A 19,960-nucleotide genomic window follows, 5' to 3' on the forward strand; every position below is an offset into this window, starting at 1 on the left:
TTCAACCCTCGTACACGTTTTCGACTACGTCATTTTTGAAATGAAATATTAATTGCGGCTCGGTTTTCATTCGTAAAATAGACATTGCACGGTGTACTCTCCGTGTCTCACAATTTATACTCGCTCGTAGTTAATGATTAAGCCCTGACGTCACACATTTTAGCCGGATCCCGATTAAAAACAAATATGCGCTTGAATCTGATTATATTATGAAGGGAAATAAATTTTCAAAAATAAAAAATTTATTTTGCAATATAATGTACATTTTAATTAATTATCCGGGCTGTTTGTTTGTCTCCCGATCAAGGTCCTACTGTAATTCGGCTAGAACCGAAAGTGCCAGTGGAATGACCCAATCGGACCCAATCGAATTCTTGTCAGGAGACAACTTTGCGAGGCACGGAGAATACAGGCATCGTAACTTTTCCTCCGAGCAAAGAGGGTTGAGAATGAGGGCGGAAAAATGGAACACGGTCACCGATTGCAATGCACTTTTTTCTGGCGGTTCACGGTTCGTTTAGGTATTATTCACCCTCGAACGTGGCGATTCTCGCTCTGACGCTCTCGGCCTGCTCGCACATCGCAGCGAATCGCACTGAAGCATTTTTTACGGCCGGCCCGTATCAAACAGCGAACTTCTATATAGTTTTGCGAGGGGCTTCGCATAGCCACTAATCGGATATAGGAGAGTACGTGTGTGCAACCGTCTGCTGCGAACCTGCGTGCCTTCGTCTTCTCAAGGTGACATAAACAATGCACTTTTTTCATTTTGACCTTCCACACTCGCGACGGAGATTCTAAAGAAAGTGTAACAAATATGAATGTTACGCCTTTCTTTTTAGATGAAGTAAGATTTGACTCGTTTGTAATCAATATTTAACCCTTGTGTAGCCACCCGGTTATCCGCTTACTGCATTCCTTTCAACAACTTGTTAATGTTCCTCTAAAAATATTACAAAATTCCTCTGAATGTCCATTTTTTGCCCGCTAATATATTAACCCCTTGCCCTACGATTCATTTTACGGTTTCAGTGATTAGAACTTTTTTGTAGTTTGTATAATTTCTTAAAAAAGGAGAAAACTTATATCTATTTTATGCTTGCATATTCTCCGATAGCTGTGCATTAACAAAACCAAAATAGAATTTTATTTCGGTTTAAAGGAAATTAGAAGCATACATATTTATTAGACTCTGTTCAGAATCTCCATTACGAGTCACACACGATATTGTGGGGGAAGGGGTTAACTTATAGTCTTAAAATTATAATTTGTGCCAATATTTTGGTTGGCTCCATAAGGGTTAAGCACTCAGATAAATGTAGCCATACAGGAAATATAAATTTTATTTTCTCTTCTACCACATATTGCAAAATGTTACGGTTTAACCCCTTGCCGTACTTTGACGAGCCACACTCGTGATGAAGGTTTTTAACAAAGTCTAACAAATATGAATGCTACGCGTTTCATTTTAGATGAAATGAAATTTGATTCGCTTGTAACCAATATTTAAGCATTAACCCCTCGCCGTATTTTAACGAGCCACACTCGTGATGAAGGTTTTTAACAAAGTCTAACAAATATGAATGCTACGCGTTTCATTTTAGATGAAGTCAAATTTGATTCGTTTGTAATCAATATTTAAGCATTAAAATAAATGTGGCCATACCAAAAATATACATTTTCTATTCCCTTCTACGACATTTTTGTGCATAAAGACGTTTTAATCACTGTAAATGTAAAGAAAATGGTACGGCAAGGGGTTAAAATAAATGTAGCCACACAAAAAATATATATTTCCTTTCCCTTTCTACGATATTTTTGTGCATAAAGATGTTTTAATCACTGTAACTGTAAAACAAAAAAAAATGGCGTCAAAACCAGTATACAGTATTTTTCATATTCAGAAAATCATCGCCCATTCCATTGTAAATGGAAGAGCAACGCAGCTCCTGAAGTGGGGGCCAGAAAATTTACAGTCGAAGGGTGTGACACGCAGACTATGACGTGTCGTAGGCGTCTCGGCGTTGCGCAATTAACGCGTGCCTTCTTCTTCTTCTTCTTTTTCGCTGCGCGGTTGTGCAGTCGCGTGTGTGGGTGGAGGATCTCGCGTGACCTATCGACACGTAGAAGAACCGCCGCGCAAAAAGAGGTCGCGAAAGTGAGTCACCGTTGAGTTTTGTTGCGTGCCGGCAATTCGAACACGATCAGGTTGCTCGAGAGACCACCGCGTGATCCTGATCTTGCCCAAGTGTTCGCTCCTATTTCTTTCACTCTACTAAACAACGCGCTCGAACATGTACTCCTTCAACAATTACTCTAATCCCTCGAAAAATGGCCGGTCTTCACGCTTTCGGGGTCCGCTGAAATTCTTGTTCGTCTAGAGTCGTTTGCAAGTATGGAAAGCCCATTTCCATTAACCCCTTGCTGTATTTTGACGAGTCCGACTCGTCATGAAGATTTTAACCCCTTGCACTCGGAGCTATTCTATCTCGAAAACCGAATTTTTCCTCCGGCCTGAAATATTTCCATTATATGATTTTCTTGAATTTATCGATATAAAACTGCTGTAATACCTCGTACGATACTTTTAGTAGTTTATGAAAATATTAAATACGTTTAGTGATCTATTGAATACAAATTTAATAATGAATGATTATTTTCAATTTATCGATGTAAAACTGCTGTAATACCTCGTACGATACTTTTAGTAGTTTATGAAAATATTAAATACGTTTAGTGATCTATTGAATACAAATTTAATAATGAATGATTTTTTTCAATGTATCGATATAGAACTGATGTAATACCTCGTACAGTACTTTTAGAAGTTTATGAAGATATTAAATACGTTTAGTAATCTATTGAACACAAATTTAATAATGAATGATTTTTTTCAATTTATCGATATAAAACTGATGTAATACCTCGTACGATACTTTTACTAGTTTATGGAAACATTAAATACATTTAGTAATTTATTGAATACAAAAATAATACAACAAATATTTTGAGTAATGGTATAGCAGATTTTAATGGTGACTCTGTTACGGCAATGGGTTAATTGAAAATTGTTGAAAAATTTTTAAAATCGAAGATGTTAATATATGACTGCTCTATTAAAATCATTAAAAGAAGAAATCAATTCAATCGATGCAGACCATTTTTATTTTGCATAAAGATCTGCAGTCTATTAATTACGTTGGGTTGTCCTGAAAGTTCCGGACAGACTAGGGTACAATTGGGGTACAAGAATCATTTGTTAAATTTTTTTTTTGAAGAGCAGAAAAATGGGATCGATCGATCAGTTGGCGAATTCGGGGAGCGCAGATCGTTTTCGCCGAGATTAATGTCTGGGAGAGAATGAAGAGAAGGGGAGAGGGAGGAAGAAGGGGAAAGGGAACGAAAATAAAAATATGCGGACCCGGTCAGGATGTAATTTTGAGGCAGATGTGCGGGTACACACGAGAGAGGGAGATCATTGCACTCCGCGGGCAAGGAGCAGCTGAAGTAGCGTGAGAAAATGCGGCGACCGCTCCGACAGATGATAATGACCGAAGGGCAGAGTCAGGGCCGTAACCATTTAGCGGATTTGCGAAGAACCACCGGGTAAAAACCGCATTTCGCCCCGGTGTCGTTTCAACTGTCTTCCGCTTCGATATGCCTCCACCGTCCAACACACGTTTCCACTTAGATCATTCAATTAGGGCTGAGAGAACTATTTCACTTCCGACTACAGTAGACTCCCGTATAACGCGATCACAAAATTGTTCAAAAGTGTTGTATACATACAGTGTGTGTGTATACAGTGAATATATTAAAATCATTCATTGTTTCTTGCAATCGATGCAGACAATTTGTATTCTGTCTCCAGTTATTTATTGCGAGGAACGAAATGAATGAAGGAAACGCGGGACAGATGAGGGTTAATTGGATCAATCGTTAGAGGCTATCTAAATAAATGCAATTTAGTACCAGGAAAATAATTAGTCTATTATCTGAGACTTCCTTTACGCTTGTATCTTTATCCAGGGCTGTACCAACCCACCTGAACACCACAAACATTTTTATATTCATAATTTCTGCCACTTTTTTCTACCATCAATCTCGTTTTCGTTGAACCCACGACTCTTATCGCATGGAAATTCGTCCATGGACTCGAAACGGTCGTGCCTATCGGATAATCCTTCCCCATTGTCAGCTAAATTCATCACAAAAGGCTCTAATCCGCAGAAACTGTGCAACAGAGTTCTAAGTTTCTGATCCAACGATTCCTCTCGAAGAACAAGCGATCGATCTCGCGTGAAACGAGCTGCACGTCTCGATAAAGCGAGAAACAGTCGTCTGTGGAATTAACTATTCTAGCATTTTTTATAATAGAGACCCGCAGTCTAGTGATCACTTAGGGTAGCGAACGAAGAACTTTCGTGCCGGCGCATATCAAAAGGGAAATGGCTCAGAAACTCGGCGCGGCGGCTCTATTTTTACGAGCGAAAAGTGAATTTCACGGGCGAATTTCATCAGCGAAGCGCGACGACCGTGCTAAATATCTACGCCGCTTGTAAACCGATCCTGGAATTAGGTTCGCGACAACCATGATCGGTGGAAGTCGAAAGTAAAGTAATTTTGTCGAGCGAGAAGCGGCCTCGATCGAAAAATCGTGGCTCGGATTTCGCGACAAAGGATATCGTCGAGGGATACTCGGACGCTTTCGATTTCCATTAGCACGTGTGCCCTCCTCATCATGACTGGCATCAAGCCAACGAGCAATTAAACCGAGAGAAGCCTGGAATTGATCCGCGCGAGTCGCGGCGGCGAAAGTAATCGGGGTTGCTCCTCCGATATACTAATATCGACCTAGTTTCGATAAAGACCAATTCCGAGCACCTGGGAGCCGTTTTTCTAGCCGCGAACCGGGGCAGAAAAATTGTCAGCGCTCTGTTAGGGTTCTTTTCGCGATAGCTGTCTGGAGACACGCGATCCTTTGAGCAGAGTCGATGATCAATAAGACTGCGGATCTTTATGCAAAATAAAAAATTTGTTTCTCTGATGTGCAACAAACTACAGTGATATAGAAATTTATTTTCTTTCTTAATCCTTGTGTAGTCAACCGGGTACCCATTTACTGTATTTCTTTCAACAATTAGATGTTCAACAATTAGAACAATTAATCTACCTCTAAAAAATATTACAAAATTTTTCTGAATGCACATTCTTTACTCGTTACTGTTATAGGTGTGCGAGTACCTGTAATTTACGAGCTGAGCGTTTGAATTTTCCGAGCTATGTACTTGAAATCGACGAACTGTTTGAAAAAAATGCGAGCTGCTTGAAAAAATCAAACGGCTCGAATATTCGAGCCCTCGTAAAACTTTGATCTACTTGAAAATAAATTTTCAGCTGGAAATTGTTCGAATTACTCGAATATATTTGAACAGATCTTTAACTTTCGAGTTACTCGTAAAGATTCGTAAAGAAGAGTTGCTCAAGTTACTCGAATATTCATCTATTTACTATCAAACACTAATCTAACTGTAAGGAAGAAGAATATGACGCTAATTTAATGCTTCTATTTTATTTTCATGTTTTCACGAAGAAAACATATTTCCTCTACGTTTTTTGAACAATATTTTTATCTGTCCTCCAATATAAAGAAGAATACTAGTGCGTAAGCACTAGTACGCACACGCCTAGCTAATATATTAATTTATAGTCTTATAATGAGAATTTGTGCAAACATGTTAAATAAAGAAAGGTTTTAAATAATCTATACATTTTGGTTGACTACATTAGGGTTAATATGTTTAATCGATTGGAAATAATATAACAGCATTTTGAAGTTCTTCTAATGTTTTTACTGTCTTAAAATTCATAATTATTTATTTGTCAGAAATTTCTGTGTTTCTTGACTGTTCATAATACGAGGAATAAGTGTCAAGAAATACAGAGAATATTTATGAGTCATAAATTGATCAGATCAATTTTGATTAATAAAAATAGACTGAATTGTCCGAAACGAATCTGACAAACCGGGAACGGAGTTAGGCTGATTCACGGAACACGGACACGTCGAAGGGTTATAATCGGTCGGCACGATTGATATTTAGGGTGCACAGAGGGTGCAGACAATAGTGAAGCACCATAGGCAAGCTGCCCCGGTCATCCTTTTCAATGCACGCGGGACATTTGGTCAATGAAACCAAAGCGTACCGACTGATCCAGCATGTTCTGATGCGCCGCCTTTTATTGCCAGTTAGGGCTCTTTACTAGAGGATCATCGTGCGCGATAATCAGAATAATAAAAAAAAAAGGAATACAGAGAGCGAAGGGATAGAAGAAGATACATCGATGAAACGTGACTCACCGTTTGGTAAACCGTCGCAGCTGTCCGCGTCGCTCTTCAAACCGTTAGCGATCACCTGAAACAATTGTATGCTCGATTAGCGGAGAATTCAAGACAGTTATTAATTAACAGAGTATTTGTATGCGGTTGGTGTATAGCTTCGAACTAGTTGCATGCTAATTCGCGAGTCGCTCGCGCGGAAAATGCGTGACCTTTGGCGGTAAGATTTGAATTCGAATCGGTCTCCCGCCTTTTTTGTCACGAACGGTCGACTGGATTTGCATTCGTTGTCTGCAGCCTTTTTAGTTGAGTAGCCGACTTCCTGTGGAACTTTCACCGATTTATTTCTACCATTTTTCTTATTACAATTACACTAAACGCGATAGAGTTTGAACTGTATCTAGTAGTTTCATTCAGGCGTCCATTTATGACTTATGTGAAAATGTTCAAAAAAAGTCTAGAATATATAAAATTCAATAGAATTTTTATTTGTTTTAGATCTACAAAGGCTGTTCCCATTAAAATAGGATTTTATTTCATTCCACTTTCTCCAAATTTGTCTACAAAAATTTGAAAATGCATAATCATCCGCAGTCTACAAATAACAATTAGAAGCAATGCCATCTCTACGCGAGAAACGAAATGACTTTCCGAACGACCTAATAGTAGAACTACCGGATCTAAGAAACAGCACGGACCCCTGAGTCTTCCTTAGATCAAGGCTTGACTGTATCAATGTTTCGAAACACCGTATTTACAAAATCGAAGGATGGTTAGTAAGAATTTAGGTCTGCAGTGAACATCGTTCGAATCGATCAAACACGGTTACGTTGTTAACATTTAATTGTGATGAAACTGCCGATTGCGCCGCGTTCATTGTACTTTCGCTCGCTTTCACTCTCTTCTGCGTCTGTCTGTGTTCTATAGCCGTGTACGACAGGCCGTTCCACATGTTTCTCTTTCCTTTTTGTTATTTTTATTTGACCGGTGCTTCCGGCGAAGCGACGTCGCTCGTTACCGGTATCGTTAACATTAATCAAACGTCCGACACTTACGTAAACGATTACTATCGCGGTGTTTCTCGATCCGATGGATTCACGTGTGACGAGAAATCTCTCGAACAAGATCGAAGATTTGAGCTTATCGATCGATTCAAGGTTAGTTGTGTCGATCACTGGAAGGCGCTTTTTATCATTTCAGTTTAAATCAAAAACTGTTTGACAATCGACCGTGAAATTTCAAGACATGATCGCGATAAAGGACAGAAACATGCTTAACAAGGACGAACGTGCTCCAATGCGAGATACAATTGCCACCATGATGTTAATACGGTCGTGTTCTAACGAAGCTATTTATACACAAGTGACAAATCAATTTTTCCTTTTAGAATCCCGACGTTGCTCGACGATGCAACAAAGGCCTAATCAATGTCACACTGTATAGCATTGAAATTCTCAAGGTGATCATCGGCTCGGAGTTGGCAGAGTGCTAGAATAGTTTTCCCTTGGACGGGACCATTATCGACCGTTGATATCGAGGACGGAAGTTCCCGCTGATAACTGGGCCACGTGGACGTATCTCGGTCCATAGGAAAAAATATTGAAATCGCTCTGAAAATTCTCGTGTCTATGAAAGTATTCTCTTCGTCCGATTGAAACACTGAGCGCCGAGTCTCCCAGAAATGGAAGACGAAATTGATTGACCAAATTTAACCCTTATGTAGCCAACCAAAATGTGCAGATTATCTAAAACCTTTTGTATTTAACATATTTGCACACATTCTCATCTTAAGACTATGAATTAATATATTAGCGAGCAAAGAATGAACATTCAGAGAAATGTTGTAATATTTTTAGAGGAACATTAACAAATTATTGAAAGAAATGCAGTAAATCGGTTAAAAATGCATTAGTTAGTTATTATCTGATCCTGTTAACTTTTATTCCGTGAAATGAACGGTTTGTAAAATTGCGTAAAATCGCACAGCCCAATCGGAGCCTCTATTGCAATATGTAAGTTAGTTCAGTTTCCTAGAATCGTGCTCCTCGAAGTTATAGTAATTTTTATAATATCGCTGATTGTTCGAAGAGCGGAGTTGCTCAATTAAAATCATTGTTATTCGTCTGGAGAATAAACGACGCACACTGTTGGCGGAAGAGTGACCACACGGGGTCAATAGTCGCATACTGAAGTTAGTACACATACCATCGAAGCATCTCGTAACGAGAGAGGGTTAAGAACTTTACTAAGAAAGGTTAAGAATAATGGAAACATGGGGGGGGGTGGGGGGAGAACAGGTAGTCTAGAATTCCTCGGAGGGGGCACGGCAATTCTTTCGAAATTACGACCAGCCCTCTCTCCCTCTCTTGCGCTCTTTCATTCGACCCTCGCTGTATTCCGCTTCTGTTCCGCTCTCTCGTTGATATTGCGACGAGAAGAGCGCCGCGATTCAAAGGTCACCGACTCCGGGAGAGGCTGCTCGAAAATCAACCGGAGAAAAACCCCGTGTAAGCGATCAAAACTAGAGAGAGAGGGGGGGAGAGAGAGAAGAGAGAGAGAGAGGGAGAGAGAGCTGGAAACAATAGCCTCGGCGAAGAATCCGCGAGCGCCAACGGGAGATAATATATTCGAGCGCGAAGAGGCTGCACCGGAAGTCGACGCAAATGACGACAATCATTCAGCTGTGGGACACACAGACTCGGTTCGAACTGCAATCTTCGATTTCTATGGTGGCACGTAATTACTAGACATGCGGTTCTTCGTGTAGAATAAACATTTTCTTGCAAAATTGCAAGACACGGGAGCTACTCAAACATGTACGTATTTTTTCAATAATTTCCAGTAAGCTGGAAGCGAGACGGTAACAAAATTTTCAGAGTCCATCAGGTTTCAGATTCGTTACACTGAATAAATTCGCACAGAAATGAATTTTACATTAAGCCTCTTTTCCTCACCGACAAAATCTGGTTCTAGGAACGCCATCGATAAAATGGAGGCGACCGACACGGAGTTAAGAGCAGAATCGACTCGGAAGATTAGCAAGTCTCCCAATGCCTCCGTCGATCAGGAATTCGGGAATTCCGGAATTCCTCGAATTTAGGCTCACTAAAACGCTCCGGAAGCGAGTGGGCTCGAAGGAACGCGGAAGAGGCGGAACCCCCTAGGTCGCATTCCTCAGGTTCCTCGGCGCTGTGAGGCTCCAAGGCGAGAAAAAGACTGGTCGGTTCGGAGACCTAATTGCGAGTAGCAGAGAAGGAGAGAGAGAGAGACGGTGGTTTCAATGTCCAGGACACTCGGCAGGAGCTAATTGCTCGTCCGCAGGCGCGTGAACGCGTGCGTAACGCTCTCCCAGCAGCGCGCGTGTTGTCCCCTCTGTTCCTGCCGACTGTTTACAAGCTCGCTTGTTCCACTGTAAGTATAATACACGTAAACCGGTAGGTATGGTTAAACGAGTTACGATGATCGGCTTTAGCCGTGGGGATCGCAAGTCCGGAAGGAAGTGGAAAATATTAACGTCTCCCGCGGAACAGGGGGAGCCGTTGTCCCCTCTGTCGGTGGTTGTTTCGCATTGTGATCGATGGAAACGGCTTTAAAACAGGGGACACTGTGAACAGGCTACGCCATGGGACCCAGGAGTACCCTTCTCGCCTACGCGAGCCTCCCTTTTTCCGTTTTTCACCCTTGCGTTGCTGGAAGTGACGCCGAACGTAACGCCGGAACCGCTAAGTTGTTTTTACTAAGTGCGCGACTTTTTGACTGATGTTGAAATTTCAAAATTCAAACCAAAGTTCAATTCTTGTACATTCTACTATTCTACTATATTTTAGTATACCCTACTATATTCTAGTATACGTATAGTATCCTACTATATTCAAGTACATTCTGGTATATTGTAGTATGTTTTGGTATATTCTGATATATCCTATTATATTCTTTTATATTCTAGTATATTCTCTTGTGTATTCAAGTATATTTTGGTGCTTTCTAGTATATGTATTCTGGTACATTCTAGTATACTCTTGTGTATTCGAGTATATTCTAGTATGTATATCCTAGTATATTTTAGTATACTCTACTATATTCAAGTACATAGTACATATCCTACTATATTCAAGTTCAAATACATTCTGGTATATTTTAGTATATCGTTGTATATTCTAGTATATTCTTGTATATTCTTTTATAGTCTTTTATATTCTTTCATGTTCTTGTTTATTCTTTTATATTCTTGTATACTCTAGTATATTCTTGTGTATTCAAGTATATTTTGGTACATTCTATTATATTTTTGTGTATTCAAGTATATTCCGGTATTCTTGCTACCTAGAGATGCAGGGAAGAGGAGGTAATTGATAATATTTAAATTACAAATAAATTCGAAGTATATTTCACGATTACGTTCCCCGCAGAATATTATTAACCCTTTGCCGTGAAGCGTGCAACGGCGGGCCAGCAGATTTCGTAGGAAAGTCGAGTGGCCGTTCGAGAATAGATCTCTTTCACAGGCCGTGACAACGATCGGGAGCCGTGCTTAGCGAAAAACCTGTTACGTCCGCGCTTTTTCCAACACCTGCGCTTATTGTCAGTGTTCTTTCGCAGCTTGGTGCTTGAAAACGATCGTGACAAAAGACGAGGTTGTCCTACATTCTACATAGACGGAGGAGCTTACGTAACTCGGTGACACCGGCAACATCTTGCCGCCTATTTTCTCAACGGTGCACAACGTGTTTTCTGGCTTGTTTTCCAGCTGCGTCTCCCAGCGCATCGCCGGGAAAACGACAAAACTAGGCTAAAAGCATCCGCGTACGTCGCTCGCGACTCATTATACACGGTTAACTTTGCGAGGACCACGCCGCGAATCTCTTCGCCGACAAAGAGTATCTCTTTCTCTGACTTTCAGGAACGCACTGTGTGTTCGATTAATCTTCGACGCTTCCACTGGAAGTGATTACAGTTCTTATCTAACGCATTCTTACTCTTAATGATCGGATGGTTCAGTGTTAACACCAAACATAGGTACATGTTGCCTTATAAAATTAACAAGATTAAATTTATTTGAACTTTCTGCGGTTTATATTGTAATATCTGCTACACTAAATATATTTATTTCATTATTTACCACGAAAACATCGTTATCATTTCAATAATAGCGGAACAAAAAATCTGAAACCGGTCATATGAAAGCAGTATGGAGACCTGTTAACGAGAAATTTGACGCTCTATGATCGACGGGGCTCGTTCTGGACAGGCCATAAAACAATGAAGTATCGTTCGCAAATCGTAGCACACTTTCCGGCCAGTTTTTGCAGAGTTTCCTCGTTCGACGGCGAAGCCGTTATTCTCGTCAGACCATCGAAGCAATAAATAGTTCCAATTAAGAGACCCAGTCAAGACTGGGAGCTAAAGAGAGAGAGAGAGAGAGAGAGACAGCAAGGTTGTGAGTAGAACGAGTTTCCATCGTGTCCGCCGGTTTCCCCGTGTCGGTGAACACAATGAACACACCGGCATGAACGATACGATCTCTCGTATCGTATCGGTTTGAAGCTTCGGTGAAAGCGCCTGGGGAATTAAGTTTTATCCTGTAGCCGCCGCCGCGGCCGCCGTCTGTCGAAGCTGAACGAAATTATTGCTCGTTAGGACGATCGGCTTGCTACCGCCGGATACTTACTTTCGCGCGTCCCATTGCCAGAAGATCGATTTCTTTTGTTACGCATTTTACTCGGACATTCGGACGTTACTTTCGTTGACCACAGGGTCAACCTGCTCGATACACCACAGGGTTCCCCTAATCGACCCCGAAGCGTTCATTTGATTTGAACATGAAATTCCATTTTTTCCGAACTTCGCTTCTTGTTGAAATAAATCTGCCCAGTTCTTGTTTCGAGATATATTTCAAGGAAAGGGATATTAACACTAAATGAATTCCATATAATATTGAAATAACATCATAATTAGAATTAATTTAATTTGAAATAATGTGAAGTGAAATAACTGATAAATTCATTTCTTTTTTAATTTTAACTTGAACCACTTTCGACGAGGCCAATAGTGGAATCAATTATGGTTCACTTTCCACCTAATTATCCAGTTGCACAGTTATGTAAATTTTTTATCACGCGTTGGTAAAAGCGTTTTAACGACGCACCAAGCCATTGTACTTAGCATGCATATTGAAAATTTCGAAGCCCACGCTGCGCTGTAAATGCACATAGAGATCTCTTAATATATCGTGACGGGGCTACATTGCACTTATTAGGTTCGCCCATAAATCACTTCCGTTTTTCCTGGTTTTCCGGGGCGCTCCTCTCGCGTAATAGTGATCTGTTATACATTCTGCTTCATTACGCAACCTCGCCAGTGGTATTCAATTAACACGTCGATCGTGTTGTGTGACATCATATTACGCCGAACATTTTTATTGGTAAATGGAAGCCAATTTTTGCTCTATGATTTCTTGCGACCTTTTAGGCAACTCAAAGATCCCATGCTCACAGAATTTCTGTTTTTTATTAGCAAGAAATTGAGAACATTTACCATCCTGATGAGATGAAATCACGGGTATGAAAATTGAGATGATGAAGATTGAACGATGAATATAGTGGGGGTTGAACAGAAGAGGACGATTAACAGGTTGTAACGGGCCCCACGAATTTGCGGGCGAAGGGCCAGCAAATTTTTCAATAAAACAGCTCGCCGGGGCGCGTTACTCTCGAGACAGCTTGGCCGCACGCACCGCTGCGTTTCGAATTGCAAAACGGCTTGACGAACCCGTGCAAAACCTTCTCTCTTCCTCTCTTTCTCTCTCTCTCTCTCTTTTCGCTCACATGCACGATTGCTCCGGGACGCGACAACGTTTCAGCGCGACTCGAATCGATCCGTTTCGACGACCAACGGGTCCACGTTTTTCGCGAACACTTGGGAGAAACCCAGTGGAAAATAGAAACAAACCGCGCGAGCCTCTGCAGTCGTTAGCGGACTGCAATTCACTTCGCGCGAACTTTTGTCTCCGAGCAAGTCGGTTGGTGATTTGGCGAAATTAAAAGCGAAATAAACTAAAGCAATCTATTTATTGAAATGTATTGTTCGCTGCAATTCTTGCGGAGATATTCACAGGCTGTGCGTACAATTTCGCATTTGTAATTACTAGACTGCGGATCTTTATGCAAACGTGTTAATATGTTTCATAGGTTGAAAATAATATAACAGTGTTTTTAAATTCGTTTCATATTTTTACTGTTTTGAATGACACCTACTCATTTTTGTAATAATTTCATAAAATCCGCTGTCTAGTGATTACTCAATTATTGTAGCGATTCCATTAAATTACATTTAAAAATGTGAATTTGTAAAGGAATATCGACCAACAGTTTATGTATCATGAATATTTTCCATTCGACGTTTTTCCAGACGTTTTTATAAATTCTAAATGCACGAAACTTGTAGTATATTCACCCTCGCCAATTCCACCCCTTCCCTCGAACCGCGTGGGAAGTCTTCCAAAGACACTCCCGCCCAGAACAGGGGATGTAAAAAAGTTACAGGAACTTTTACCCACTAAAACCCCTAACAGTGGTGGTGCCAGTACACGTGTGAGGTCTCCGAGAACTTTGCAAACACAACACGTAACCCTGTGGTAGTTTCACCCTAACGTTCTTCCCAGCGAAGGTATAGGCTAATCACCCCTTGCCATTCAACCCTAAACCTAAACACAATATCCCATAAATTAAGAAGACTTAACTCGGTGTTTGGGGCTGATGCTGTGCTGATTTAACTCGATCTCGATCAACTCGCTCGTCTACGTCAATACATATTAACCCTTTGCAGTCGGAGCTATTTTAACTTGAACATTAATAAACATTTCTTTCAACTTAGTGCAGAGAAATTGCTTAGATACCAACATGTTTAATAAATAAAATAAAAAACGCCGCATGTTACAACTTCAAAGAATTTAAGTTTATGCATTAATTGAGATTTATAGTACAGGATTTACGTCCTTACCAAAGAAAAAGTCATGAAAATAAATTCGAAAGGCTCAAAAGAATAGTGTAATTTAACCGATGTCCTATGTCAAAGCATTAGTGATCAAAACTTTAAACGGCAATATCTCGAAAGTGAAAGTATGTGACATGAGGCCGTTTTTCCTGATAACCACAGAAATATTCTCTATATTCTCTAATATTAAGGAATATTGAAGAAAAATACGTGGAGTGGCCTAAACGGATGAACTTGAAGTGCAACGACGCAATTCATCTGACGTGCATCGCCTTTGATCGTGGTCTCGCCCTCCTCCACTGCAGATTCTCCCGCTCGAGTACTTCGCGAGTGCTTTACCACTCTGAATTCTGAATCGCAACTGTTCTGCGAATCAGTCAGCTAGAGGAATGGACCTAGTTCGGAGTTAGAGTACACTGTTTAGGCTTGTTTGCTTGTCCGAACTGCCACTGATGCCTACGCGAATTCTACCATTCGCGAAAGCTGTCTTATCCGAGTGATGGGCGAACAGATAGATGTTTATTCATGTGATCCATTAATTTTGCAGATAACTATAATTGTTCTTATAATAAATTCCCCATTCTACCACGAGTCCAGCAACAAAATTGTCAACCATTCTCCTGTCCCGATCTTGTCAAAGTTCCTCGCGCTCGTAACATCAACGCCAAACCGTCCGAGTGACGGGCGAACAGATAATTTTGTAGAATTTCTACACCTCGCAAGAGCGCTGATAATTATAACCGTTCTCATAATAAATTCCTCATTCTACCACGAGTCCAGCAACAAAATTGTCAACCATCCTCCTGCCCCGATCTTGTCAAAGTTCCCCACGCTCGTGACATCAACGTCAAACCGACTGCAACGATCGGCGACTATTTGCTCGCGAAGTTGCATAACTTCTCGCCAGACCGTGTCATGATTACAGGCGTGATTTCGAACGCTATCATGCTCCTTGCTACTTCGGGACAACACACGACACTCGGTAGATTCCTGCCATAATAGCAGCGTTTCCGTTTTCCGTTTCACGAACACTGTGGCCACAAAGTTGTTGCGCGGGAGATAAACAGCCGAATAAACGTGGCCGATCGACAAGATAGTTCAAAGTACACCTAACGCCCCATGTTTACGTTCTTACGACAGTTCTACACCACACCCAGGTTTCATGTGTCACACGATAAAAATGAGCATCTACGACTCCGAGGAAGATATGTCAAACAAGAAACCGTAATTACCGCAGTTTTACGTACTTAAGTATTCTTTATTCGCCTCGGAATTTGCATATTCGCATACGCATCCGCCTGGCGGTCTATCAGCAACGTGTAATTAGCAGACTGGGGCAATTAATGCGCCAGGAGCAAACGCGAAAAACAAATCGCCAAGATCTCCGTTAGCTAGAAAACTTATTTAGAAGAATCGCGGCGTATGGATTTTATTTCAATTACTATTTCCAGTGTGTCCCGTGCATACGAATGCACTGGAAAACGCATCGAGATCCACGGTTCATGAGTAATCCGTAATCAGTGGATTGCGGACATTCATGCAACACCGAGTTTCCGAGAACGAGCTTCCCGGACCAAACTAGTGACTAATTTTCTTCCGGGCAAACTCCAATAGGTCGAATGCACTGCACAAATATACGTAAGCTCAGCGTGACAGTGATTCCAGCGCGTTTTATGCAACAGGACTTGTTGGGAAATCGAATCACAATTTAGTCGACTATGCGACACCCATAGAATTTGTTTTTCATTCGACGATCGATTCTACCGTTGATCAAAGAGTTCGACAATTTGCCAACAATAGATCCACTCGTTGATCAACGCGTTAGATAATTATTCTGTAATGAATTCACTCTTTGATCAAGCTGCTGGACGATTTTTCTATAACAAATTCAACGATAGATTCACTCGTTGAACAAAGGAATAGACAATTTTTTAGTAATCAATTCACTGGTCGATCAAAACGTTGGAGAATCTCCGAAAAATAAATTGAGAAACATTTTCAGTTATGTTGCAACGCACGAGTCGATTCCTGTTCACTCGCGTAATCAATCGAGGCAGTGAAAAAAACGTGTGTACCTTCAGATATCCGATGTAATCAGGCTCCGACGAAAAATGATCGCGTTATTAGTATGTATTCACTGTTCCCGGCGTGCAACGGCGTACAACTCGAGGCACTTGCCGCTCGTTCGAGCGCACCACGCGAACTGACAGGACGACAGCACGGAGACACTGTGGACAGAGAGCTACAGAGAGAGGACAGAAGAGAGGAGAGAGAAAGGAGCGCGCACTCGCTGGTCTCTCGGTCGTGCGACCCATGTGCGTCGTAACGGGTACCGACCCTTTGCTTACTTGCTTTCAAGTTCCCGTACGCGAGCGTACTCCTACGATAATGCCAGCCTCTTATCTCGCATTCCTTTCAGACCCCACGTGGGACCTCTATTGATTAATTTATCAATCGTGGTGTCCAGGACACTGTCTTCGTGATGGAAGTGTTCTTCTTTTCAACGAGAAGATTGACTTTGTCGGATGTTCGTCAGCGCAACGTTCGTACGATTTTTCTGAATAACTTTCTTATGTAGATGGTGTTTGTGGGATTTTCAGAAGAGCTACTCGCAAGATTCCCGTGGTGAAGATGGTGTTTGCAAGACTGCTTTAGACGTCTTTTGTGGGCATTTTGTGGGACTACTGAATGAGTTTGCCGTGAGATTTTTGAGTATTAAACAATTTGTTCGTGAAATGTTTGTACAAGATTTTTGTGGGATCGTTCGTGAGCAATTTTTGTGGGCATTTTGTGGGACCAATGAATGAGCTTCTCGTAAGTTTAAGTATTAAACATTTCGTTTGTGAATTTTTTGTATAAGTTGTTTGTGGGATCGTTTGTGGGCAATTTTGTGGGACTACTGAATGACTTTCTCGTAAGATTTGAGTATTGAACATATTGTTCGTGAAATTTTTGTACGCATCTTTTGAGGGATCGTTCGGTGGCAAGTTTCGTGGAATTTGTAGACGAGCTCGAGGTCATTGCTAGGGCCTAAAGGCATAAAGAAGAAGAATGTTTGAAAGTTTGAACACCGCTGACGAAAGTAATTGAAGAAGCTGGCACACAACCGTGTGTCCAGATAGCAGATAGCCGAATTCCGTAGAGTCTATCTGACAGGCTATTCTGCCAGGAGAATTAGTCATTGTGAAGCGACGTTGCTCGCTGCGTGAAGAAGCTATGCGCCGTGGAATGTCGTGTATCGTAACTCATAAAGTCGTAACTCGACTAAAATCGACTGGTTCGAAATCGAAATCCCAACCGGCTGACCGGTTAAAAGTTGAGGTAACCGCTCGAGGAAAGTAGATCAAGGTGCTCGCGGGACTCACGAATGCTGAACTCTGCGTGGCCTGTCCCACGCAACGGACCGGATTGTCGCACACGCTCGTTTCGCATTCTTTATTATTGCAGGTCGTTTCCATCCATGTTTCTAGCCACTTAACCACTCTGCTGGCTCGTTTGCCTGTGACCAGTTACGCGAATACTGGAAATTAAAGCCATTGTACGACGAAGCGTCTTTGATTTGCATATTAAAATGCATTAAAAGTGCGCTGCATTGAAAAAGAAATTAAAATAAATTTCGTTAATATTGCAGAGTTGTTATTGTGTCTCTCGGGTGAAATTCGGTGTGGGGATTGAGAAATCGGTGGAAACGTGGATCATGCTATCTGGCACGATCGAGATAGGAAGTCACGAGCGGAAAATGATTGCGCCTCTCTCGGAAACAGTATGCCACTGTTTCGACGCTCGTTATCCTCTCCAGGATCGTCGATCGTAGAAAACAGCGGACCGTTTCGGAAATATCGACGCGAGAACCTCGCCAGATCGAAATCGAGACAGGACGGAGGAGGAATATCGAAACCTCTCGAGAGGCTTAGACATCGGCAAAAAAAGCCGATCCTCGTCGAAAGCACCTGCGCGGATCGGCACGCGGACTTTCACTCTCCCCGCGAAGTCAGAGGGGACCTGTTCCGATCATTCGTTACGGCCATGCAAATCACCGGAAGTCCACAGTCTATGCTAATTAATACGGAAACGTGACTCTTGCTCGGATTCGAGAATTTCCAGATAACCGAACACGTGCTCCCGAGTCGTGGTAGTCTCACTCTCTTATTTTCGATCTATGTATATTCTACTAGTGGAATTCTCCAACCGAATTGATCTCGAAGGAATTCGAAACGTTGAAATGCTTCATTATTCATTTATTTATAAAACTGAACTCGTTCGGTCGAACTTTTTCGACGAAGATTCTTCATTTCTGAACTGCTCCGGAGTTTCTTAACGAAGTACTCGCTCAATGCAGCTCATCAGCTCGGCAGTTTATCTATAACTGGAAGGAATAATGATTCTGGAGCACAGATAGCGCCGATCAAAGGAATGATTGTTCTCGGTTCAGGCCAGAGGATAAACTCTCTGTCCGAGAAATCGGCAACGAGGTGATCCCAGTTTCTCCGTCCCGATAAAAGATAATCGAGTCATTATGGCGGGATTAGGCCGAAGTTTTAAGGCTGCAACCCTACCCGTTTCGTGGCGGTCATTTATGCGTTTATCGTTCCCTAATCGAATGGCGGGCGTCAACCAAGAAACTCGTGGAAAACTGGGCCGGGGTTGTTGTGGTGATTCATTATTTGAAGCACTGTGATCCGAAATCAAGATTGAACAGTACGAAGTCGATAAAACTTTGGCCGTAGTTTAAATAAGCTATCGCTGATCGAGCTTTGCGAATTTTTATCTCTGAAACTACTTGTCGGATCGAGTTGAATCTTTCTTTTCATAATTATGGGCACATATAATGATTGAAAGTTGAACTTGAATTTCGATTTAAATATCACGATTGAATGTTGAGTTTGAATTTAGATTTAAACATCATGATTGAATATTGAGTGTGAATTTAGATTTAAATATACTGATTGAAAGTCGAATTCCGATTTAAATTGCTGAGTTGAATATGAATTTAGACTGAAAACATTTTATAACAATTTACTATTTTTAAATTTCCTGCTTTCCAGCCGATTTCGATTTATGTCAGAAAGTATCGATGCAACGATTCTACTTTCTGAAGTACGATTCAACGATCGCATCGATTCGCTCGCAATGATCGATACTCGTAACATTTTCCCCATTACCGAAGTGGTCTGCTGAAACCCCGGATCATCGACGACAGTCGCCGAGTCTATCGGTAAAATCGATCGCAACACGGTCGTAATCGCAGGAAGCAAATTCGCATGGTACGAATAATTCCTGCCACTCGATGATTTTGCAACCGCGCCGAGGAAAGAGTCATCGACAGACAAAGAGAGCCGCAGAGAGAGAGAGAGAGAGAGACAAATAGAGAGCAATTCACCATTGTTCAGTGTGAACAGCGTGTCTCGCTCGAGGAAGAAGCGATCCTTGAACGCATGCGACGACGTTTTACTTTCTCGTAGTGCGTGGTGCACATTGTAATACTATTTTGTTTCGGCAGGAGAAAGAGCGGTGCACGGTGCATTTAAGACGCAAGAACCGTTTAATACGGAATCAGCTCGGCATGGAAAATGTCGCGCGCCGGAACGATCACGATTTCGCAAGAGCAGCGATGCAGCCCGCGAAACT

At 41.6% G+C, this 19,960-nt stretch overlaps 1 protein-coding gene across 2 annotated transcripts in view; it reads right to left on the reverse strand.

The window, feature by feature from the left end:
• LOC143208159 (uncharacterized) overlaps positions 1-19,960 on the reverse strand; it is a 46,200-nt gene that overhangs the window by 5,106 nt on the left and 21,134 nt on the right. For both annotated transcript variants that reach the window (XM_076422301.1, XM_076422302.1), the window contains exon 3: positions 6,362-6,416. In XM_076422301.1, coding sequence (XP_076278416.1) covers positions 6,362-6,416 — 55 coding nt within the window. The remainder of the gene's footprint in view (positions 1-6,361; positions 6,417-19,960) is intronic.

The sequence above is a fragment of the Lasioglossum baleicum genome, chromosome 4, assembly GCF_051020765.1.
Source record: "Lasioglossum baleicum chromosome 4, iyLasBale1, whole genome shotgun sequence".
NCBI lineage: Eukaryota > Metazoa > Arthropoda > Insecta > Hymenoptera > Halictidae > Lasioglossum > Lasioglossum baleicum.